The sequence below is a fragment of the Selaginella moellendorffii genome, unplaced genomic scaffold, assembly GCF_000143415.4.
Source record: "Selaginella moellendorffii unplaced genomic scaffold, v1.0 SELMOscaffold_4, whole genome shotgun sequence".
Taxonomy (NCBI): domain Eukaryota; kingdom Viridiplantae; phylum Streptophyta; class Lycopodiopsida; order Selaginellales; family Selaginellaceae; genus Selaginella; species Selaginella moellendorffii.
In genome coordinates, this window is record NW_003314265.1 from 3270945 (window position 1) to 3291683 (window position 20739).

General features: G+C 50.3%; 7 protein-coding genes and 1 long non-coding RNA gene across 9 annotated transcripts in view; 3 read left to right on the forward strand and 5 right to left on the reverse strand.

Moving 5' to 3' along the window:
- Positions 1-1196, reverse strand: part of LOC112344390 (probable beta-1,3-galactosyltransferase 2) — a 2039-nt gene extending 843 nt beyond the window's left edge. The window contains exons 1-6 of the mRNA XM_024669037.1: positions 818-1196; positions 658-760; positions 535-596; positions 272-483; positions 159-222; positions 8-106 (exon numbers count right to left, since the gene is read on the reverse strand). Of these exons, the coding sequence (XP_024524805.1) occupies positions 8-106; positions 159-222; positions 272-483; positions 535-596; positions 658-760; positions 818-909 (632 nt within the window). The 5' untranslated portion in view covers positions 910-1196. The remainder of the gene's footprint in view (positions 1-7; positions 107-158; positions 223-271; positions 484-534; positions 597-657; positions 761-817) is intronic.
- Positions 1197-1468: 272 nt separating this feature from the next.
- On the reverse strand, positions 1469-2771 carry LOC9654854 (DNA replication complex GINS protein PSF3). Of its 2 annotated transcripts, XM_002964569.2 has the most exons (6): positions 2687-2771; positions 2561-2632; positions 2412-2512; positions 1988-2080; positions 1789-1928; positions 1469-1728 (listed from the first exon to the last, which is right to left on the reverse strand). In XM_002964569.2, exons 1-6 carry the CDS (start codon positions 2729-2731, stop codon positions 1601-1603), a joined length of 579 nt encoding a protein of 192 aa, XP_002964615.1. In that variant the 5' UTR covers positions 2732-2771; the 3' UTR covers positions 1469-1600. The 2 variants fall into 2 exon arrangements, with proteins under 2 accessions (XP_002964615.1, XP_024525005.1); XM_024669237.1 differs by having other exon boundaries at positions 1469-1928.
- A 1-nt stretch (position 2772) lies between these two features.
- LOC9654855 (chromatin assembly factor 1 subunit FSM) lies at positions 2773-4976 on the forward strand. The gene is made up of 11 exons (XM_024669236.1): positions 2773-2842; positions 2918-2980; positions 3032-3127; positions 3183-3421; positions 3481-3711; positions 3765-3846; positions 3902-4018; positions 4073-4426; positions 4487-4627; positions 4683-4743; positions 4805-4976. The coding sequence occupies exons 1-11, from the start codon at positions 2840-2842 to the stop codon at positions 4903-4905; spliced, it is 1488 nt and encodes a 495-aa protein (XP_024525004.1). The 5' UTR covers positions 2773-2839; the 3' UTR covers positions 4906-4976.
- A 127-nt stretch (positions 4977-5103) lies between these two features.
- On the forward strand, positions 5104-7221 carry LOC9654079 (pentatricopeptide repeat-containing protein At4g02750). The gene has a single exon (XM_024669038.1). It carries the CDS (start codon positions 5104-5106, stop codon positions 7219-7221), a length of 2118 nt encoding a protein of 705 aa, XP_024524806.1.
- An 18-nt stretch (positions 7222-7239) lies between these two features.
- On the reverse strand, positions 7240-9827 carry LOC9654080 (pentatricopeptide repeat-containing protein At3g12770). Its single transcript, XM_002964570.2, has one exon. It carries the CDS (start codon positions 9775-9777, stop codon positions 7264-7266), a length of 2514 nt encoding a protein of 837 aa, XP_002964616.2. The 5' UTR covers positions 9778-9827; the 3' UTR covers positions 7240-7263.
- A 182-nt stretch (positions 9828-10009) lies between these two features.
- On the forward strand, positions 10010-16225 carry LOC112344348 (proline-rich protein 36-like). The gene is made up of 11 exons (XM_024668872.1): positions 10010-10022; positions 10080-10250; positions 10315-10369; positions 10436-10551; positions 10628-10767; positions 10818-10930; positions 10994-11071; positions 11119-13771; positions 13816-15233; positions 15295-16054; positions 16115-16225. The coding sequence occupies exons 8-10, from the start codon at positions 11230-11232 to the stop codon at positions 16036-16038; spliced, it is 4704 nt and encodes a 1567-aa protein (XP_024524640.1). The 5' UTR covers positions 10010-10022; positions 10080-10250; positions 10315-10369; positions 10436-10551; positions 10628-10767; positions 10818-10930; positions 10994-11071; positions 11119-11229; the 3' UTR covers positions 16039-16054; positions 16115-16225.
- A 795-nt stretch (positions 16226-17020) lies between these two features.
- LOC9654856 (cytochrome P450 77A2) lies at positions 17021-18820 on the reverse strand. Its single transcript, XM_002964571.2, has one exon. The coding sequence runs from the start codon at positions 18509-18511 to the stop codon at positions 17063-17065; it is 1449 nt and encodes a 482-aa protein (XP_002964617.2). The 5' UTR covers positions 18512-18820; the 3' UTR covers positions 17021-17062.
- A 788-nt stretch (positions 18821-19608) lies between these two features.
- On the reverse strand, positions 19609-20044 carry LOC112344350. The gene is made up of 2 exons (XR_002991657.1): positions 19806-20044; positions 19609-19734 (listed from the first exon to the last, which is right to left on the reverse strand). It is a non-coding gene; the product is annotated as an uncharacterized LOC112344350 (long non-coding RNA).
- Positions 20045-20739: the final 695 nt, after the last annotated feature.

Consider the following 20739-nt stretch of genomic DNA (forward strand, 5'->3'; position numbering starts at 1 on the left):
GCATGACGAGAAAAGGAAAAGAAAGGCGTGTACCAGTCTCAAAAAGTCTCCATGTTGAGCATCTTCTGCTTCAATAGCGTTGTCGAGAATCCCTCCAGGCGTTGCACTATACCATGTACACTATTATAAACAAAGATTAATAGAGAAGAACTGCATACCTGTGACCAATTACAAATTTTATGATAATGCCTTTCTCTTGTTCTAGCTGCTTCCGTTTTTCACCTGTAAGAAAAAATTGTTCAAGGGCGACTGAAAACAATTAAGAGCGTACCAGTAGGCATCCAAGTCTCACGAATGGAATCTCTTCTTTTCCGACTGCTGAAAGCCGTATTGATCCCAATCACAACGAAAACTTTTTGCCTGGCTTCGCCGGTTTTCTCCATTGCAGGCTTCTCAGCAGCTCCACCCCCAATCGTCGATGCTTGAGCCGCTCGAACTGCGGCCAATTCCATTTCCAAGGAAGAAATGGTTTTGTCCAAGTTTCTGAGAGAGAAAAATAAAATAAAATGATATCTAAGCGTGCCAAAGACAAACCTTATAGCTTGATGAGTCTTAGATACCTCAACGTAGACTTCACGCTCAGGAGTAACTGGTTTCTTCACAAAACACAAAACTGGTTTCATTCCACCACCTGGATGGGAAAACCGGACAGCTTACCGGCTTTGGATCGCATTGTATCTCGGTAACAAGCTGCAAATGCTCAGTGTTAACAGGAGCTTTGAGTGCTTCAGCTTCAAAGTCCTCAGACATATTCCACATTCTACCACAAGGAAGTCCGTCAGCTGATTGATTAGCACAGGAACTCTAATGTCTCTACCTGTTTGTAAACAACATCCCGACGAGGAAACTGGAAACGCACAGCACAACCATCCATTTTGCAGAGATAGCCGATGCTCCTTTAAGTTTCATCGCTGCAGCATGCCGCTACCTCAAAGACCTTGCATTCTCCTATCTAGTAAGATTGGCGCACAGAGATGGAAAGCTGCTGGAGGGAAGAAAGTCGCACAGGACAACGAAGAAGCTCTTGACAAAGAGAAGGCAAATGAGAAACAAAAACGAGAAAACCCACAGAAACGCGAGGAGGACGAGGGGTACCCAGCCTACAGCGGGATCGGATGAAGAACTCAACACCGGCCTCAACATCCAAAGGGAAAGAAAAAGAAGAGGAAAAAAAAAGGATTTTTCTCCTGTCTTTGCTTGAACGACTGGCCTGTCCCTGTGGCAACACCACCCGGAGTGCTTGAAATACTTGAGCCCTCTGTCCCTGTTCCCGGTATCGACGTTTGGTATCCTCTACTTCCGCTAACAATCCGACAAATCCAAGTGTCATTCGAGAGGAATTCCCTTTTCCTCGTTTCTCTGGTTTTCCTGATTCCCTGCTAGGCCTGGAAGAGCCGCGACGCTCTTCAGCAGACGCCCTCAACCAAACTTTGGCCGGAAAAGAGAGCCACCGTTCTCACACAACCAAGTGTGTGCTGGAAAACCACGAGTATATTCTGCGGCTTCAGCACATTCCGTTCCCACGGCCGTTGGAAAGCAGACCACGGGATTTCGTTGACAGTTACCACTGACATGAGAGAGAAAAAGTTCTGGTTCGTGCTCAAGTGTTTTCCGGCGTATCACTGGTAGGACGTCGCTTCTTTCCCAAAACCGGAGCTTTCTCTAGCCGGGTCCCCTCCAGCCGCCACTTTCTAAACGCTTTCATGGACTCGGCGCCAGCCTCAAACACTGTAGAGAAGAAAAAGGACGAAAACTCGGGAGTGATATACAAAGCGAAATTATGCTTACGTCGAGTTTCTTCTCTCGTGAGACGCGCCAAGAACTTGGGCGTCACGGTACCGGCGGCAGTGTGTGATTTGCACAGCAAATCCCTGTAGCGGCCGCGGAGGGAAAACATGAGGAACGAACCGAGTGTCGCATCTTGAGCGCTGACAAAAGAGACGATGAGGACAAATTCTGCCGCTTGCGGGCGATGGAGCCTACTTACAGCGGGACCAACTTGCAGCCAAGCTCGTAGAAGTAAGGACACCTGCTTCGCAAATCGACACATCCGGGATCCGCTTTAACTTCCTTTCGAATGCTGTGGGAATCAAAATGTTAGGAAGGAGTACGACGAGAAATAATCAACGCAAAAGCTCCAGGATGAACGCAAAAATAAAAGAACTAAAAGACAACACAATTATACAGGAAAACACACACAAGAAAAAGAATGTCATTCTACTTCCTCTATCATGTTTAAAAAGAAGAAGAAGAAAGCAGTATGGGGTAAAAGACAACACAATTATACAGGAAAAAAAAAAAAGGAATCGCATTCTCGCTCATGTTCTCAAAGAAAAAAAAAGAATCCGAAGAACGCGAAGAACAAGAACACAAGGAGGAAGAAAGAAACATCTCAAGGTAAACAAGCGTACCGTTCATTGTAGAAGTTTGGGAGTTTTAACGACACGGCTTGGCTGTACCAAAGCTCCTGCGCCAGCCAAAAGGGAAGCTCGACTTTGGATCCTACCTCTACCTTCGCGAAGGAACAAAGAATTTCGAGCACAGGAATTCGATCACTTACCTGGTTTTCTTCCGCGCTCGGATCTAGGATCCCTACTCCAGCGGCCGCGACGCGGAACTGCACTCCCACAGGCTGCAAGACGATGGGATGAATTTAGATCTCGATCTAGATCGCAAGCGAGCTCACCTCTTCCTCCGCGAGGATATCATCCAGATCGAAGTAGCTCCCCATGACGCCCCAAATGCCCTCAAGCTCCCGCCTAGTACTTCGAATTTAGGGCTTCCATTTGGCGCGCTTTGGGGCTAGGGTCTCCCGGGCGCCTGGGCTGCGCTATTCGCGATGGTGAGTGCCCGTGATTCTCCTCCCGATAGGAAATGCGGGGCGATCTCTTGATCTAATGTGCTTGTGCCATGCCAGGAGGAGAGAGTGGAGGTCATGGATAAGCAGCAGGCAAAAGCTTTGAAAGAGGCACAGCGACTGGTATTGTTCTTCCTTGTGGGCGAATGTTTTGTGTGATCTATGGCAATGCAGGCAAAGGAAAGGGAACGGGAAGAGCATCGAGCCAAAAGGGCTGAGAACTTAGCGAAGAAAGAGCAAGCTAGGGCTGAAAGAGAGGCTCTCAAGCACGTAAGGACTTTTGTGTTTTGTCTATCTATCCTACCTTTGCCCTTCGATGGATCAGGAGAAGGAAGCGCAGAAAGAAAAAAAACGCTTAGCCAAAGAAGAAGCCGAGAGGAAAAGAAATGCTGTCATCCAAAAACAAGCTGGGATCATGAACAAGTTTTTTGTTAAAGAGAAACCTCCAGCGCCATTGGAGAGGAGTCCCGTGAAGGAGGCTCCCAAGGAAAATGTCGTAATGTCTGCCATGGATCGAGTTCTTGCTACGATTCATACGGAAGCGAACGAAGTGGAGGTTTTCAGGTGATATTAATCTGTTTTGCATGGTCTTCTGACTTGTTTTGCGACTTTTGTTGCTGTAGGAGACACTTCGATGAATGGAGAACCTCCCGACGCCAGAAAAAATTTGTGACTTGGGGTTTGAGGAGAGAACCAAAGGTGGACGTGCTCAAGCAGCCAAAGCTCCAGCGAGATGTCGACGTTTCTAACGAGATCAGTCCTACAGCATTACCCAGTGGGACGCCTTGCATGAAGCTTCTACAATTTCACAAGTGTTTCAGACCGGCGTACTATGGGACACATTCCAAAAAGAGGTTTGGAGCTTCAATGTGTTGAATGTAGCTTAGTTGTTGATCGTCTTGCGCAGCAATGTTATCGGCGCTCGTCATCCATTGAGGAAAGAACCATCACTTGACTACGCTGTTGATAGCGACGATGAATGGGAAGAGGTAGCTCGCCTTGTGCTGGTACTAACAGATCACTGAGCGTATCTTATGTATCTAGGAGGAGCCTGGAGAGAACCTTTCTGACTTAGATGAACCTGAGGAAGAAGAGAAGATGGACGACGATGACAGCGCAGATGACTTTGTCGTTCCAGATGGCTACTTCTCGGCAGATGAGGTGCCCCTTTTACTTTCTTCACTACAGATACTGTGAACTTTCTTTTGTTAGCAGGGACTGGACATGGACACCTGTGAAAATCAAAACAGCTGCTCGTCAAGTCAGGTCCCAAACACTGAAAATGTCAAGAACATTCTCGACAGCGTTGCCGAGCGCGCTCTCAAGCACAATTGTCCGTTTGTGCTGCGGAACTTCACTGCGAACTCAACCAGCCAGGACTCCGACAGCGTTTCTCCTTATCGGGATTCGTGTCTTAAAGCGCTAGAGATACGAGTTCTAGCCGAAGATATATCCATCGAGCCTGTTACTGAGGAGTACGAAGCCTACCCCCAGGAAGTGAAGACACCAATCACTGGCGTCAGGAGGCGAAGGAAGAGAGAATTAGCCGATTCGGCGCTGCCTGAGATTGTAAGTTGCATTCCCTTGTGGACCTTGACACTGATTCTTTTTTTTTTCTCGTCTGTGTAGGTGCGATTCCTGCAAGAGTCCTCGACATTGGGAATGAAAAAGATTGTGGAGTCTCTCTCGCAAAGATTTCCAGGTATTCCAAAATCAACGTTGACATCGAAAGTACGCGAAATCTCCACTTACACTGACAATCACTGGAAGGTAAAAGCGAATGCGTTCTCCTTTCTTTTGATTCTAACACTAAGCTTATATCCAGGTTAAAGACGAAGTTTTGGCTTTACTGCAGCCTCAAAAGAAGAAGTCTCTTGACGATGAAGGTGAAACGCTTCTTCTCTAAGTAGTTTCTTCGTCCTCTTACCAGCTTTGCGATTCTTACAGAAAAAAAAGACGATCAACCTGTGGCATGCATCAACGTCATGCAAAAACGCTGCTTGCCTAACAACGACGAGCCCAACAACGAGCCTAACGACGACGCGTAATAACATTTTGTATATAGAGCCTCGATATTATTGCTGGTCAAAATTATGCGATGCGTTCTATTATCTGACAAGGAGATCTCTCGGCTTCTCAAGCTCTGTGGCAACACAAGAGACCTTCTCCAAGGCAGGGAGATCCACTCCTTTATTCTAAATAGTGTTTACAAAGAAGATAGATGGCTCACAAATCTCCTCATTGAAATGTATGGCAAGTGTGGCAGCATCCAGGATGCAGAGCTGGTATTTAACGAGATTCCCAGCGAGTGCCGGAATCTCTTTTCGTGGAACATCATGCTCCAGGCATATTCTCACAACAGGCATCTTTGCGAGGCAAAGGCCTGCTTTGATTCCATGCCTAAGCGCGACGTTGTTTCATGGACTAGTATCTTCTCGGTATATGCCCAAGAAAGGCATCTTGCTGAAGCTCGCCAGGTGGCGGAGATGATGCCGTACAGGGACGTTGTGTCGTGGAACGCGGTGATCCAAGCGGATGCCAGGGGTGGCCGCCTTGCTGGCGCCAAGTGGCAGTTTGACAGGCTGCCACGTCGCAGCACAGCCACGTGGAACTCCTTGGTGGCGGCATTTGCCGAGAGCGGGCTTCTCGCCGGCGCCGAGGAGCTCTACGCGAGAATGCCCTGTCACGACGTTGCTGCCGCCACCGCGATGATCCAGATCCACGGCGAGGCTGGGAACATCCTCGATTGCGAATCGCTGTTTGCTGGAATCCCCAAGGATGATCGCGATCTCGTGCTGTGGGGCGCGATGCTGGCTTGCTACGCGCAGAATGGATTCCACGAGAGAGTTCTTGAGTGCTTCGACTTGATGCCTCACAGGGACGTGTTCTCGTGGGCGATCGCGATCCAGGCGCTGGCGATCCACAGGGGCGATTTGTCTCGCGCGGCTGCGATGCTGGGTAAAATGCCGCAGCACAACGTATTCTCGCTTAATGCGCTTCTTTTGGCGAGCACGCAAAACAAGAACCTTGACGTAACTATCGCGATGTTCAAGAATATGCTCCACCGGGATCTCTTGTCGTGGGCAACGCTGATCTCGGCATATGCCCGTGCTGGGTATCTGGAATATGCGTGTGGATACTTGACACAGATGCCCATGTACGACACATCGGCGTGGCTCCCGGTGCTAGCGGTGTATGCTCGTACGGGTCAGCTGGACGAGGTGAAGAAATTCTTGAAGGAAATCCCGTACATAGACGCGAGTACGTGGAATGTTATCACTGCCGCATACGCCGAAGGTGGGCATATTTTAACACAGCCATGTTTTAGTTCTAGTTTTGAGGTGTTTTGGACGCTGCAACTGACAGAGTTTATTTTGCGCGGAGAGCTTGAGTCTGCTAAAGATATTTTTGATCATAACAATGGTAAATCTCTAGAGCTTTGGACCCAATTGCTTGCTGCGTATGCCCGGCAAAGCCATCCTGATGCTGCCAGGGCTCAGTTTGTAAAAATGCCCCTTCACGATTTGGTATCCTGGACAGCCATGCTTGAGGCTTTAGTTCGGGGCCAAGAAACAAAAGAAGCACAAATATTGTTTGAGAGATTCCCTTACCGTGACATGGTTGCGTGGTGTACGTTGCTAGCGGCATATGCCCAATGCGGGCATCTGGAGGACGCAAAGGAGCTCTTTATGAAAATGCCCGTACATGACGTGCTCTCGTGGACCACCATGATACAATGGTACGGCTGGCGCGGCCACGTGGCCCAAGCGCAGCAGATGCTGGAGCAAATGCCCGAACGCCACATGGATGCCGATGTGGCCGTCTTGGCCGCGCATGCCCAGGCCGGGCATATCGGCCAGGCGCGCGAACTCTTCGACGCGATGAAAGCCCCATTTCGCGATCTGGAGCTCTGGAACGCGATGATCGCCGGCTACGCGCGCAGCGGCCTTGGCGATGGCGCGCTGGATTTCTTCCGGGGGATGGAGCTCGAGGGGATTACGCCCAACGAGGCGAGCTTGGCGGCGATCCTGTTCGCGTGCAGCCATGGCGGGATTGGCATCGAGCGATTCGTGGCGATTGCTCGAGACCACGGTGATGGATCGGAGAAAGAGGAGGAGAGCCTCAACCATTTCCTCCATGGCGTGGTGGATGCTCTAGCGCGGGCGGGGCGGCTGAGCGAGGCGGAGGAGCTCCTCCATGCGATGCCGCATTTGCCCGAGGCGATGACTTGGAAGGCCGTGCTTAGTGCTTGCCGGATCCAATCCGATGTGGATCGCGGCAAACGCATTGCCGCTGGCGCCGCTGGGGCGAATCCACACGACCCAGCGCCGTTCTCGCTCCTCTCTAGCATCTTCGCGGTCTAAGAATTCACACACGATCCATGACACTGATCATAGCATCATCCATTACCAGTAGTCTCCACAAGAACACTGGCCATCGCGAAACTTGTGGAACCGGCTGCTATCCCTGACGATGATCTCTCGCCGCGCAATCGCCGAGATGAACTTCACGGCCGAGTGGCAGTCGTGGCAGATCCTCAGCGTGTTGAAGATCCGGAGCGTCGTCCCTGGAGCAGTAGCGATCAACCCAAACGCGATGGCGAGCTTCTCGCTGTGGAGCCGGAGTAGCAGCTCCTTCTCCTTCTCCCCGACGTCGTGAAGAACTTCCTCGCTCTCTGGAACGTAGCCGGCTTCCTTGATCTTGGGAGACAATCGCTGGAGCTCGGCGAAGATCTCTTGGAACCGCGGATGAGAATTGTCCCCAACGTTAAACTCGTGGATCTGGTCCGCCACCTCGATCCAGCTGCTGCCCCGGCGCTTCTTCACGCCCCTGGCCACCATGGTGTTCCTCACGCTCGCCATGCCGGCTAAGTTCCCAGTGACCGCGTGAACGTTGGAGAGGAGGACGTAGCTCGCGGGATCGACTGGATCGAGCTTAGTTATCTGTCCGGCTGCGTGAGTTGCTCGCTTGACATCTTTGTGGATCCTGGACGCCCCCAGCAGCGAGCTCCAGGTCACGTCGTTTGGTTCCACCGGCATTGCGTTGATGAGCTCCTCCGCGTCGCTGAGTCGTCCAGCGCGGCTGAGGAGATCGATGATGCAGCTGTAGTGGGCGATGTTTGGATGCATGGCGTAGTCGCTCTGGATCGAAATGAAGAGCTGCTTGCCTTGTTCTTGGAGGCCGGCGTGGCTGCAGGCGTAGAGAACCACCATGAAAGTTAGCTCGCTCGGCTCGGCGCCTTCGAGCTCCATCTCTTTGTAAAGCCCGAGAGCCAGTCCGTGCTCACCGTGCTTCGCATAGCCTGCAATCAAAGTCGTCCAGGCTAGAGTGTCTCTCGAGCTCATCTTGTCAAAGACTTGCCTGGCGCTCTCCAGATTTCCCCAGCGGCTGTACATGTTGACGAGCGATGTTGCCAAGACGAAGTCCGAGATCATTCCATCGGCTTCTATGTCGCTGTGAGCTTGCCTGGCATCAGCAAAGGCCCCCAGGCTCGCGCAGGCCGAGATGACGCAGCTGTAAATGATCTTGGTCGCTGGAACTTTGGTGGTGTTCTTCATCTCTCGGTAGAGTTCCAACACTCCAGTTCTGTGGCCTTGTTTCGAGTATCCTCCGATCAAAACTGTCCAAAGTCCCTCGTCCCTGTTCTCTATCTGATCAAACAAGCTCCTTGCTTCGTCAAGGCTGCCGTAGCTCGTGTACAAGTCCACCAGTGCTGTCCCATTGACGAGAGTGATCTTGTAACCATTTCCGAGGATCTGGTCGTGGACAGCTCTTCCCGCTCGGAGATCTCCCACACTTGCACAAGCGAGCAAAACGCTGGCGAAGGTGTAGTAGTTTGGACGGACTCCTTCCAGCTGCATCTTCGAGTAGAACTCTATCGCCTCGTCAAAGAGGTCTGTCTCTGCAAACGCTGCTATCATCGCGCTCCAGGAAACAACGTCTCGCCTGGGAAGCCTTTGGAAGATCTTCGCAGCGTCGTCCAAGCACTTGCAGCGAGCGTACATCGTCAGCAAAGCATTCTGCAAGGAAAGATCGAGCTCCGTGCCACGGGAAGAAATCAAAGCATGGATTTTTCTACCTTGATCCAGCAGACCCAAGTTGGAGCAGGCGCTCAGCACCGAGGTGAAAGTCCGGACGCTCGGTTCCACGTCCATGTCCTCGTAGAGTCGAATGGCCTCCTCAAAGTGCCCGCTTTGAGCGTATGCCGCAATCATGGCGTTCCACGAAGAAACGCTCCTCCCAGACATTCTCTCGAACAAGCGCTTGGCATCCTCCAAGCTCCCACATTTCGCGTACATGGTGAGCAAAGAGTTCTCCAAGATCACGTCCAGCTTCAAGCCTTTCGTCCCAGAAATCCGAGAGTGGATCGCTTTTCCCTCCTCAAGAGCTTTGATGCTGGCACAGGCGCCCAGAACGGTGGTATAGACCACGGGATTTGGCTGGAGATCCATCCTCTTGTAAAGATCCAAGGCGGCCCTGTAATGCCCGTTCTGAGCATATGCGGTAAGCATGCTACCCCAAGAGTAGTCGTTCTTCCTCGCGATCGCATCGAATGCCGCCCGGGCGCTGGCCACACTGCCGCATTTTCCATAGGCCCTGACGATCTCATTCCCCAGGAAGACATTGGCGCTAGCAGCGCCAGAGATGCGATCGTGGATTTGCCTCACACTTTCGAGATCCTGGCATTGGCGAAGGGCATCCCGGTAGTGGCCGCTAGAATCAAAACGAGATCCTGCCTTCTCCTCCTTGAGCTGGAATCTTCTTACCTTAGCCGGCGCCAGGCTGCGTTTCATGCCATCGCCCAGGAGCCCTAGAAATTTGCCGTTAGGATAGAATTTAGGGAATAAGAATATGCGCTCATTTTGCCGCTCAATGGATCTCTGGGCTAGGGTTCTATGATCGCGTGGAGCGAACGCCATGGCCCTAGATCGAGTGGAGCTGGGCGCCGGCCTGTGATGGTTCACGGCGGATGGAGTCGGAGGTGAGTGAGGACCTGCTGGTGTTTGTGGAAGCCACATTTCTTTCCTGGTGTGATTTCCAGGCCCTATTGTGGTCGCAGCCCGACTGGACGGGGCATTTGGACGTCTACAAGGAGGACGCGCGTGTTTGGGAGAGGCGATTTTTCCTTTTACAGGGATCGTTTCTCTTCTCTTTCAAGAATGAGGTATTGTTTGTTCTTGCCTTATTTTTCGACCTCCAATTATGATTGCGATGGTTTCAGCTTGACAGAAGCTCCCCTTTGGGAGTCATTGCTCTCGAAGGATGTCAAGTCGAGGAAGTTCCTGGTGATGCCTCCCGAAAGCACAAGCTCGTTGTAAAGCTCGGTCCGGAATATGCTGCCTTTGGGAATCATGACCAGTATTTTCTTTCGACATCATCTTCTGAATCACTGGTTTGTACCTTTGTTTTTTTTTCTTTTGTGTAAAATTCTAATTTCCGTACCGCACTTCTTGTAGAGAAGTGCGATACGGAGACTGGAAGATGCATCAGATCCTCCAGAAGTTCTTTTTCGTACAGCAAATCTTTTTTGCATCACCCCGGCTATTGCTTCGTTTATTTATTTTATCTTTTTTGAAGGCTATCTCAACAAAACGTGGGCTAGAGCTGGCGAGTTAAGACATCTTTTGGCCAAGTCTCCCAATGATAAGACAGAACTTGAATCTATCAAAAGCCTTGAAGCGCAATCTGTGAAGGTGAAGTTTCTTTTTCTCTTCTCGTTTTTTTCTTTCCACTGGCGAACTTGCTATTGAAACTTCCATTCTAATGTAGGTAACAGACGGAATTGGCTAAAACGTACGTGGAGAAGGAAGCGTTGCTCAAAAAAGTAGATAGACAGTGTGCCGAGGCAGATATAAAAGAAAAAGATTTGTGGAAAGTACAGATTCTCCGGGACATCTTAAACTCCAAGGGTTTGATATGCAGCTGGGTTGGACGTACATAAATAACAAAGTCATTGCAGGAAATGCGGGGGATGTCCTTTTAAAGCTACAAAAGGAAACTCGATTGACCAGGGATGCCGTTGAACTCTTGCAAAAGAGAGCAAACTATCTGCAAGGGCAAGGTCTTGAAGATGTAACAATTTCTGATCTTGCATTGCTATTGACCGCTTTTAACTGCAATGTTTCTGTTCTACAGCTCTCTGAAGATTCTCGCAAGTCTCTGCATCGCAAGCTAAGGCTGGCCCTTGAGGCAATAAACGAGCGACATGCCAGGGTAGGATCGTATCACCATTTGCTGGTTTCTGAGTGCAGTTCATACAGATACGCGCTGAAGCTCCGCGGTACTCCTTTCCTGTGAACCCTCAGATATACTACCGAGGTGGCCATTCCAAGGTTAGTATTCTCAGAAGCATAACAGGTCTACACAGGACAATGACTCTCCCATCCCAATTCCAACGCTCGGTGTCACCAGCACCCTTCGTTCGTCCTCTTAGTCCTGCAACTCCAAAAAGTCCACGTAGACCACCCAGTCCTCTTTCCCCTCAGCTGCCAGAATCTAAACCTTCTTCACCGCCAATTCCTCCCACAGACAACTCAAAAACTAAAGAAGGAAAGCGGTTTTTCAACCCTTTAAAGCTGCTTCCATTTCACCTCAAGTCATTCTTTCCCAAGTCATCCAAGTCTGACAAACATATAAAGGTGTCAAAGCCAGCTGAATCTCCTCCAAAGTCACCTGTGTTATCATCGAGAGAAAGTTTAAGCCATCCACATTTGACGACTTTTACGACTCCACTTTCGTCAGTTCCCAGAACTTCTGTCCAGTCATCACCTTATCCTCCTCATTTTTCGCCACAATCCTTGAGAGGCATTCTTCCGTCTCATATGAAAGCGTCAGTCCAGCAGCCTAGCTCCCCACTCGTGCTTCAGAAACTCGGACCACGTACACTGTCGTTTCACCAGCAACAAGCAAAGCCAGTGTCATCCATTGATTCGTCTCGTACTTCTTCAACAGTTTCTTCACCAGTCTTTAAGCTATCGCCATCTTCTCTGCGTGGAAAACTGCCTCCAAGCTCTAAGGCTAAAATACATAAGCCAGCAGACGAGCTCTTCCCTCCATTTGAGTTTAAAGTTCCAACAATACCTTCTAAACTTCCCACTCCAGGCTTCACATCACTTTCAGCGTCATCTGCTGCAACCCCGCGCTTTTTATCTCCTGAACGTCAATCTTCGCCATCTCAGAAGTTTCTACCGACGGTAACACCATTCTCTTCAAAACTTGTGTCGTCTCCAGCTGCTGAATGTCCTCAAACGCCATCAACCTCTCAAACGCCACCAAAACTGCCACTAAGTTCACCTCAAACGCCGCCATCGCCATCTCAAACGCCACCTCCACAAGTTCCAATCTCTGGATCTTCTCCAAGTGTCCGGCCATCGATTCTAGCACAGCCGGCTGTTTCGGCTCGATCACCATCCAGTGTAACAGCAACTTCACCACCACATTCTCGAGCTCTGCCGCCATCTCCCGCTGCTCCTATAATTCCAGCTACTTCTCCTCGACAAGTTCCAGCTGCTCCCCCAGTTTCTCTTGAAGCTCCGAGAGTGTCTCCTCCTCGATCTCCAATTCTACCACCAAGACCCGATGCTCAAGTTCCACCTCCGCCAGCTTTTCAAGTTCCATCAGCGTCTGTTCAACCTCGGCCAGCTCTTCAACTTTGTACTGCGTCCGGCCAACAACCGACGCCTCCGCCGCCTCCTATAGCTCCTCCCGGACCAACGTCACCTTCTCGATCTCCGCCTAAAGCTGCGAGTCCTCGAGCGCCAACTGTTCAAGGTCTGACTCTGCCTACATCGCCTTCGACGTCAACAACACTTGCTACTGGATCTATCCCAGCACCTCAACCGACGTCTCCACCGTCACACAAAGTTTCTTCACCGAAGTCACCAGTACCTCAAGTTGGATCTTTGCGTGAAGCTCGAGCTCCGGTTCGACCTCTTGCAGCTCTTCAAGTTCCTGGTCCACAACCGAAGTCTCTACCTCCTTCTAAAGTTTCTCCACCTAAGTCACCACCACCTCAAGTCGGAGTACCATCTCGACAACCAGCACCACTAGCTGCTGTTCACGTTCCTGGTCCACAACCGGCTCCACCACCATCTAAAGTTTCTCCGCCGAAGTCACCACCACCTCAAGTTTCTGAAGCTCGAACTGCACCAGCTCCGCCTGCAGCTCTTCAGTCTTCACCGCCTTCCAAATCTTCGCCACCGAAGTCACCACCACCTTCCAAAGTTTCGCCACCAAAGTCACAACCACCTCAAGTTCCTGCAACTCGACAGCCAGCACTTGCAACTCTTCACGCTCCGGCTCCACCGAAGCCACCACCACCTCAAGCTCCTCAAGCTCGAGTTGCAACTCCTCCACCAGCACCGCCTGCAGCTCTACAACCCGCTTCACCGCCTAAAGTTTCTCCACATAAGTCCCCACCACCTCAAGCTCCTGAAGCTCGAGCTCCAACTCGACCACCAGCACCGCCTGCACCACTTCACGCTCCTGATCCACAACTAGCTTCACCATCTAAAGTTTCTCCACCGAAGTCACCACCATCTCAAGCTCCTGAAGCTCAAGCTCCAACTCGACCACCAGCACCACCAACTCCTGCCGCTCCAACTGTGTCCGGTTCACAATCGACGGTGACTCCACCTTTTCGACCTTCTCCCCCTGCGACTGCCTCTCCTCCTCGACCACAGTGGGTGCCTCTGACTTCTGCAGCTCTTCAAGTTCCGATTGTGGCTACATCTCCACATCAAGCTCTGAGTGTCTCTGCTCCTCGGGCTTCAGCACGACCATCACCTTCTGCTGCTCAAGTGCCACTCCATGCTCAAGCTTCTTCTCCATCGGCATCACCACCTCGAACAGGATCTCTACTACCAGCGCGACCTCCAGTTGCTCATAGTTTATCTCCTCCACAAGCTCCACCAGGTACGTCGCCACCATCTCAGCTGCTTCTGAATTTCCACTTACAGGTGTTTCAAGTGTCTCTTCTCGAGCTCAAGCTCCAACAGCGTCTATCCCTCCGCCTCGAACACCAACATCGCCACCACCTTTGAGAGCTCCAGCGCCTCCTCCAGCACCTCCTCCGGTTCCCATTGCGTCCGGCAGTGCTGTTGTAAACCGTCCAGCATTTACTCCGGGATCGCCACCTTTTCGAGCTCCTTCACAAGTTTTTCTGCCAACCATGTCTGGACCACAGCGACCACAGCCGCAACCAGTTTCTTCTCATCCGCCGGCAGCACAAGCTCCTCAAGGACCTCGAGCTCCACCGCCGCTTCCGCAAGGGCCTCCTCGAGCTCCAATGCCGGTGCCTCCTTCTCAACGTCCGTTTGTTTCTCCGCAAGGTCGTCCTCTACCTGCAGCACCTCCTGCTATCAGTGCAGCCCCTCTTAGACCGCCTCCTCCACTTCTTCAACGTCCACCATTTTCGAGTTCACCCCTGCAAGGTCCTCCACCACGTCCGGCTTTTGTTGCTCCACAGGCTTTGGGCCCTACACCTTCATCAGATCTCTATGCGCGCCCGGCAACTTTCCAGAGAATGCTTGCTCCACCGGGTTCTAGAACTCCACCGCCGCCGCCACCACTTCCTCCTCAACGTGGCCAAGCACCAGGTCCACCGCCGACTCCAAGAATGCCAGGAACTGGAGCTATGCTCAGAGCACCCCTGGCAGCTGGTCCTGTAGAGCAAAGGCCGCCACCTCAACAGCCTTCACCGTTTCCAGCGGCAACACCTCAGCAAGGAGGGCCACCTCCATTTCCAGCAGCTAGACCACCTCAACAAACAGCACCATCTCCATCTTCCGCGGGGCCTTCTCCTGGACTGTCACCATTTCAGGCGAGGGCAGCTCAAGGACCACCTCCACCTCCACTTCCGCCGCCTCCTCGTCCCTTTCCTTCTTCGCTGCAGCGAGGTCCTGGTCCTCCACAGCCATCGCAGCAGCGAGCTCCTGGTCCTCCACAGCCAGCGAGACCGTTGGCTCCATCTTCCCGAGCGGTAACTCCACAACCTTTAAGGCCGGATAAAGCAACAACACCACGTCCAGAGTTTAGGCCGCCAGCTCCAGGCGAGTTTAATGCTGCTAGAACTCCTCTCAGGCGGACCAGCTCTTCGCCGTCTCTTCTTCCGTCTGCGACTCCAGGGCCTTATCGTCCGCCACCACCGCCGCCACCACTTCCTCAGTGGCGCCCGCAAGCTTTGGTTACACCGCAAGTTATGACTCACAGCCAGAGCCAGCTACGTCCTGGACTTGCTGTTGATAATCGGTCCATGCAGCTCTTGGATGCGGTGAGCTTTGCAGCTCTGAATCTGCTCATGCACATCTACAATCAGGCAGAAGCTTTTGTACAGAAGAATCAACAGCGAGCTGTGGTGGAAACTTCTTCTGTCAAGGTATCATTGTTCTATGTCGCTTGCCTCAAAGTTTTAAAGGTTTTTAACATCTACGTACCAGGGTAGCGATGTTTCTTCGGAGCTCAACTCTGGCACTGACGGTAGGCAACCTGAGCAGGAGAAATGTGATGGGATGACTCAAACGAGGGAATTTGAATCGGTTCGACGTGATGGAGCCACACAGACTGCAGGCCAAGGGGACCAACCCCGTTATCCTTCACCTGGAGCGTCCCGGCGAAATCAAATGGCTGGGCCGTCAGCTCCACCAGTTTATGACTATAGAAGAGAGCCTCCTGCTCCACGACGAAGGCCAAGGTACCAGCAGCAGCGAGCACTCTACCTTGGAAATCCTGCCGGGCTACGTCCTTTGCCAGCTCCAAAGCCTCGGAGACGTCTTGACATGTTTCATATTCTGAGGCCGCACATTGATCGGAGCTACTACACCGAAGATGACGATCCGTATATGCGGAGAAGGAACAGAGGTATGCGAGAAGAGTTTTACTATCCGGAAGAATGGGAATCGTGGAGTCCTGTAAGAAGACAGGTTCAGCAGCGAGTAGTTCTGAGGGAGGAAGACGATGAGGTTGATCTCAAGCAGCAGCAGGAAAAACACAAGCAGGATCAAAACGTTCAAGTTTTGAGTCCCCAGTCCTCGGCTCGCTCTGTTGTTTCGTCGAGACAGACCTCCGCATCCTCGACCGAGTCTGACGATGACAACGGTGCATCAACTTCGTTGCCAGAGATTTCCATCGACCTGACGTGCACTTACGAATTTGGTTTCGCTGGTGGCGGTCGGAGAAAATGAAGTTTTATCACCTCAGGTAGCTTCTTTCTTTCGTCTTTTGGGTAGGGCTTCAACAATGGCTTGGATGTTCCAACAGGTCCGCTGGAGAATGAGTTGGGCGAGGAAGCATCGTGACCAAGACCTCTGGGACGCTCTCAACGATCTCAAAGATGAGCTCCATTTCAAGCAGGCGGTCGTTCGGTTCGAGCGTAAGCAGGAAATCCTTCACTCGTGGCCGGAGGAGCACCTCCAGTTGGAAGGCCCCAAGTCGGAAGACACACGGCTCATGGGCGACTCGCTGCTCCAAGGCTGGCAAAGCGGCATTCCTCCACAACGCTCACTTGCATGGTATGTGGCTCAAAAGCGCCCCGTGAATCCAACAATGGTCGCTCAAGTTCTTCACAGGTGCCGGACTCCTTTTGTCGCGTGGGAGTTTTTCGACTGGGCTAGGAAGTTGCCTGGATACCAACACACTGGAGCTACTTGCGCTATGCTCTTCCGGGTGTATTTTCTGTCTGGCTATCCCAACGCAGCTATGAAGTTCTTCAAGGAACAAGTTCCTAGTCTGTGCAACCCAACTGAGATCCTCTACAACGTTCTCATTCAGGGGCTGTGCTTAGCTGGGAAGATGCAAGAGGCGATCAACCTTTATGAAGAGATGACTGGAGTTTGTGGAGTTCCTCGTCCCGGGAGAAACACCAACCTCATTCTCAGGGATGGACTTATTCACAATGGCTACCTTTCAGAGGCAGAGGAGTTTGAAAAGAAACTAGATCTACGTAAGGGAGGCAGCAGTGCAACAAAGGCTACAGACTTCGTTAAGCTTCGAAGGAAAATCTGGAGATCAAAGTTATCGGAGAAAGAGCTCATTCACCAATGTCGCAATCCGGAGGTTCAACAACAGGGATTGCTAAAAAGACGGCGGAGACCATTAAAGAAGAAAAGGACCTTCAAACCTCCACGTCCAAAACGAAGAGAGCCTCACGCCGAATTTGCAAGCTTAAGCTGAAAGGTGACACTTGCTCCGATATCTTAAAGTCAAACACTAAGATCGTCTTTGACAGATAGATGCTCTCAGTGGGTTCTTCATCTGAACCGTGAAGACTGTTCTCGGGCTTAGATCCACTTCCTTGCCTTCGGCTCTCCACTCGAATGCCTGGACCAAGTTGGCGACAATGAGATGAACGTGTAGCATTCCGAGGTGCTTCCCGGGACAATCTCGCCTTCCAGCTCCAAACGGGATCATGCTCATTCTCTTGCTCAACTCGGTCTGCTCGAAGAACCTTTCCGGCAGGAACTTGTCGGGATTCTTCCAAACGCCTGCATCGTTGGACAGGCTCTGGAGATGAACCACCACAGTGCTTTCCTTGGGGATGTCATATCCTGCGAGCTTGGTTGCGTGAACCGGCGTGCGAGGCGCAGACAAGTACACCGGAGGGTGTTTTCTCAGAGCCTCCTTGACGACCGCATGCAGGTATGGCAGCTTTGGCAGATCAGCAACTTTCACCCCGCTTTTCTGCCCGACGTTTTCAGCCAGCTCTCGAAAGACTCTCTCCTGTATTCCTGGGTACTTGATCAGGTTGGCCATACTCCATTCAACACAGTTGGTGGTGGTGTCAGCCCCGGCAATGAAGAGCTCCCTCACGAGAACAGCTAAGTCGAGGTCGACATCCTCCAAGTTCTTCCCTTGGAGTGAAAGCAAAGTCTGGACGTAGCTTTCGCTGGCCGCTGGACATTCTCGGGACAAGAGCCCTTTGAGCAGCTGGTTTTGACGTACCAAGAAGCTCTTCTGCTTGGTGTGGCTAGTGAAGACTTTGAGAAACGGAACCAGATCCCCGAGCACAGGATGCAGCATCGTGGTGGCCTCCTTCATCAGAGCGTTGAGCTCCTCCAACTTGGCCTCCTCCAACTTTCGTCCAAAGCATACAAAGCTCAGGATCTGGAAGAGAACGCACCTTACACTCACGGACAGGGACTCGACAGTGCCGCCGGACTGTTTCGCCTCGGATGCAAGCTTTCGCACCAGATCTTCCGCGGCTTGTTCTTGGACCGGAGCGAAGCCGCTCATCACCCGCGGGCTCAGGATGCCACTCACCAAATTCTTCCTCGTGGCTCGCCAGTGGACTCCATACGGCGACGAGTTGATGGTCTTGAAGCCGCTGGTGAGCAGCCTCATGGAGGGGACGTCGGGCCTCGAGGCAAGCACCGAGCCTTTCTCGACCAGCGCCTCGCGAGCGATGTCGGGGCTGGAGATGAGGATGGTGGCGACGGAGCCATTCCAGAGCGTGACGATGGGGCCATACCTCGCGACCAGCTGCTGGAACTTTTGTGGATCGGAGAGGAGCCGGGGGATCTCACGCATGGATCCAAGAACAGGCCAGCCGATCGGGCCGGGTGGCATTCGCCGGCGGAGATTCAAGTGCTGGAGGAAGAACAAGCTCCATGAAGCGAGAGCGAGCAACGCGATTGTGGCCACTAGCGCTGCAAGGTCCATGGATAAAGAAGATCTCGTGGACTAAAAACGTGGTCTGTTTAGCTTCAGCAGGGATGGCAGACCTGACATTTTATATACGACAGATGAACGGTATCATTCCTCCAAACTTTGGACCACACTGAGCAGAATCTAACTTGAAGCTTAAGTACACACAGGGAGAGGTTTTGAGTGTTCCACACTCCCCTTTTGTACTTTTGCTTTGGTGCCAATTCTTCTCGTCTTTGGCTGGAATACAAAGGCAGCCCATTTGACAAAATAAAAAGGGTTGAAGGAAAAAACTGTCCAGTTTTTTTTCCTTTCTCATGGATAAGCATTGTGCATGGCATTTTTATCGCCACTTGTCAAGTTGGAGATACCTTTAAGATTAGCACAACTGTCCGAACGAAATAAGTCTTAAGACTAAATTAAAAATTATAAAGCTCTTTCTATTTAGATTTAAGTTGAAACTTTTTCTCAATAGTATATAACTTATATTATTTAAAATTAAATTAGTTTTATAATAAGAATCTAATCTATTTTAAAATTACCAAAATATTTCCTAACATTATATTTCAAGTTGGTCACACATTTCAAAACAGTTGCAAAATGCATAAAGAATGAAAGAATGCTGAAAATTAATCTTACATACTTAAGGAAATACAGTGCGAAAGTGATTTGGTCCTTCTTGTTAAAATATTTCAGGCTTGATAATCAACATGCCTACGCTATTCTTTCAGCAATCTTCCATAGCTTGGGGTGTTCTGATAGTTTACATAGCATCAATCCAAACCAGATATGAGCATTTTTAAGGCTCTTCAGCCCCCCATGCTAAAGATAATATCAAGAAGCAGCAAAGAGAACAAAGTACCTCCGTAACAACCAGCAATGTGTTTCTATCTCTCGACCTTGTATTGTCTTGATCTTTTTGGCTTTCAACTTGCCTGCTTCCCCAATGAGACGCCTGTTCGATTTCATCGTCTGTGAGCTGGCTTTAGAACTCGGTTTGAGAGACAATGCACAGATCTAGATAAGTAATCAAATCTGGAATGCATAGGTCTGGGAGTGCTGGAGACTGAAGTGGAGCAACATACCAATTCATGTAACTGTAAGAATCTTGAGACAGTTAAATAAACAGCAAAACTTTATTCATATGAAAACTACATACGTATCAATTTATTGAGGTAGCATACGCAATCCTGGCTTCAAGTATCCACTTAGTTCTCTCCCAGAAAGGCAAAGATACCCTGAGCAACAACAAACAGCAAGTACTTCAACTTAGTGAATTAGTCTTGCAGGAGTCGTGAGCATCACTTACATGGAGCATAGTTAAGTCTGAGAGGATGCTCTCAAGCGGCCCAAAGATCGAATACATGTCAGGCAAATTTCCCTACCGAAGTAGGGATCGTATTTACAACAAAACCATTTGGGGCAGCTAGAATCTTGACAAGCACCACTAGCAACCATGAAGCAAGCAAGGAGGCAGAGTGTGAAGAAGCAAAGAGCTGCTGCAGTGACCTTCATCGTGTTCGCCCCTTTTTGGAATCCAGAGAGGAACACCTATGTTATTATATACCATTACTATCCGGCCACTTGGCACAGCTATTTTATTGCAAAACACTGTCGATGATGCTTTTCTGCCAGCTTGAAGATAGATATTGTGCTTGGAGGAGGCAGAATTAGTTAAATGCTTGATGCAATATGCAATACTTTCCATCTCAAATAAGCACAATAATTTTATGAGATTATGGTTCCTAAAGTTAAATTATGATTGGGGAGGTACATGACATGCTATTGGCAACCATGAAGGAAACAAAGCGTGAGCCTGCAATTTTCTTCATAGTGAAATGTGTTAATACCAGCTTAATAGTGTTTTTCCACAATGTGAACATGACCTAATGCCTTCACAGCTGCACTTTACTATATCTAATAATTTCCTGCACGTAATATTACAAGGTTGAAGTAGATCAATGACATGATGGATGCAATGCATAGCATAATGTTTCTTGTTGGTATGCCCTAGATAGGACTCTCCATTTGTTGAAGCATCTTTTTCTCTAGTTGTGCGGTCTTTTTCCATAGGTGTAATAGCTATGGATTTTGTTCAATTTTTCTGTCGGCTCTAGCCAGAGAAAATTTTGAGTGTCCAGATTTCCACCACGTACGCAAAGAAATGTAAAGCTGAGTTGACATTTAAATATTTTATGCTATAAATAGAAAAAAATTATATTAAATAGCATAGTGAGATTTTT

What these genes read in the sequence shown, in the direction of transcription:
- LOC9654080 (XM_002964570.2), bottom strand. Translation starts at nt 9,777, where the DNA reads ATGGCGTTCGCTCCACGCGATCATAGAACCCTAGCCCAGAGATCCATT.
- LOC9654855 (XM_024669236.1), top strand. An exon ending in AACGAAGTGGAGGTTTTCAG is followed by an intron (nt 3,422 to 3,480) that starts GTGATATTAATC and finishes TTGTTGCTGTAG; the next exon opens with GAGACACTTCGATGAATGGA. An exon ending in GGGACACATTCCAAAAAGAG is followed by an intron (nt 3,712 to 3,764) that starts GTTTGGAGCTTC and finishes CGTCTTGCGCAG; the next exon opens with CAATGTTATCGGCGCTCGTC.
- LOC112344348 (XM_024668872.1), top strand. Translation starts at nt 11,230, where the DNA reads ATGACTCTCCCATCCCAATTCCAACGCTCGGTGTCACCAGCACCCTTC. An exon ending in TCCTCCACAAGCTCCACCAG is followed by an intron (nt 13,772 to 13,815) that starts GTACGTCGCCAC and finishes TTCCACTTACAG; the next exon opens with GTGTTTCAAGTGTCTCTTCT. An exon ending in TGGAAACTTCTTCTGTCAAG is followed by an intron (nt 15,234 to 15,294) that starts GTATCATTGTTC and finishes TCTACGTACCAG; the next exon opens with GGTAGCGATGTTTCTTCGGA.
- LOC9654854 (XM_024669237.1), bottom strand. Translation starts at nt 2,731, where the DNA reads ATGGGGAGCTACTTCGATCTGGATGATATCCTCGCGGAGGAAGAG. An exon ending in ATATCCTCGCGGAGGAAGAG is followed by an intron (nt 2,633 to 2,686) that starts GTGAGCTCGCTT and finishes ATCGTCTTGCAG; the next exon opens with CCTGTGGGAGTGCAGTTCCG. An exon ending in GGCTGCAAGTTGGTCCCGCT is followed by an intron (nt 1,929 to 1,987) that starts GTAAGTAGGCTC and finishes CTCTTTTGTCAG; the next exon opens with CGCTCAAGATGCGACACTCG.
- LOC9654079 (XM_024669038.1), top strand. Translation starts at nt 5,104, where the DNA reads ATGTATGGCAAGTGTGGCAGCATCCAGGATGCAGAGCTGGTATTTAAC.
- LOC9654856 (XM_002964571.2), bottom strand. Translation starts at nt 18,511, where the DNA reads ATGGACCTTGCAGCGCTAGTGGCCACAATCGCGTTGCTCGCTCTCGCT.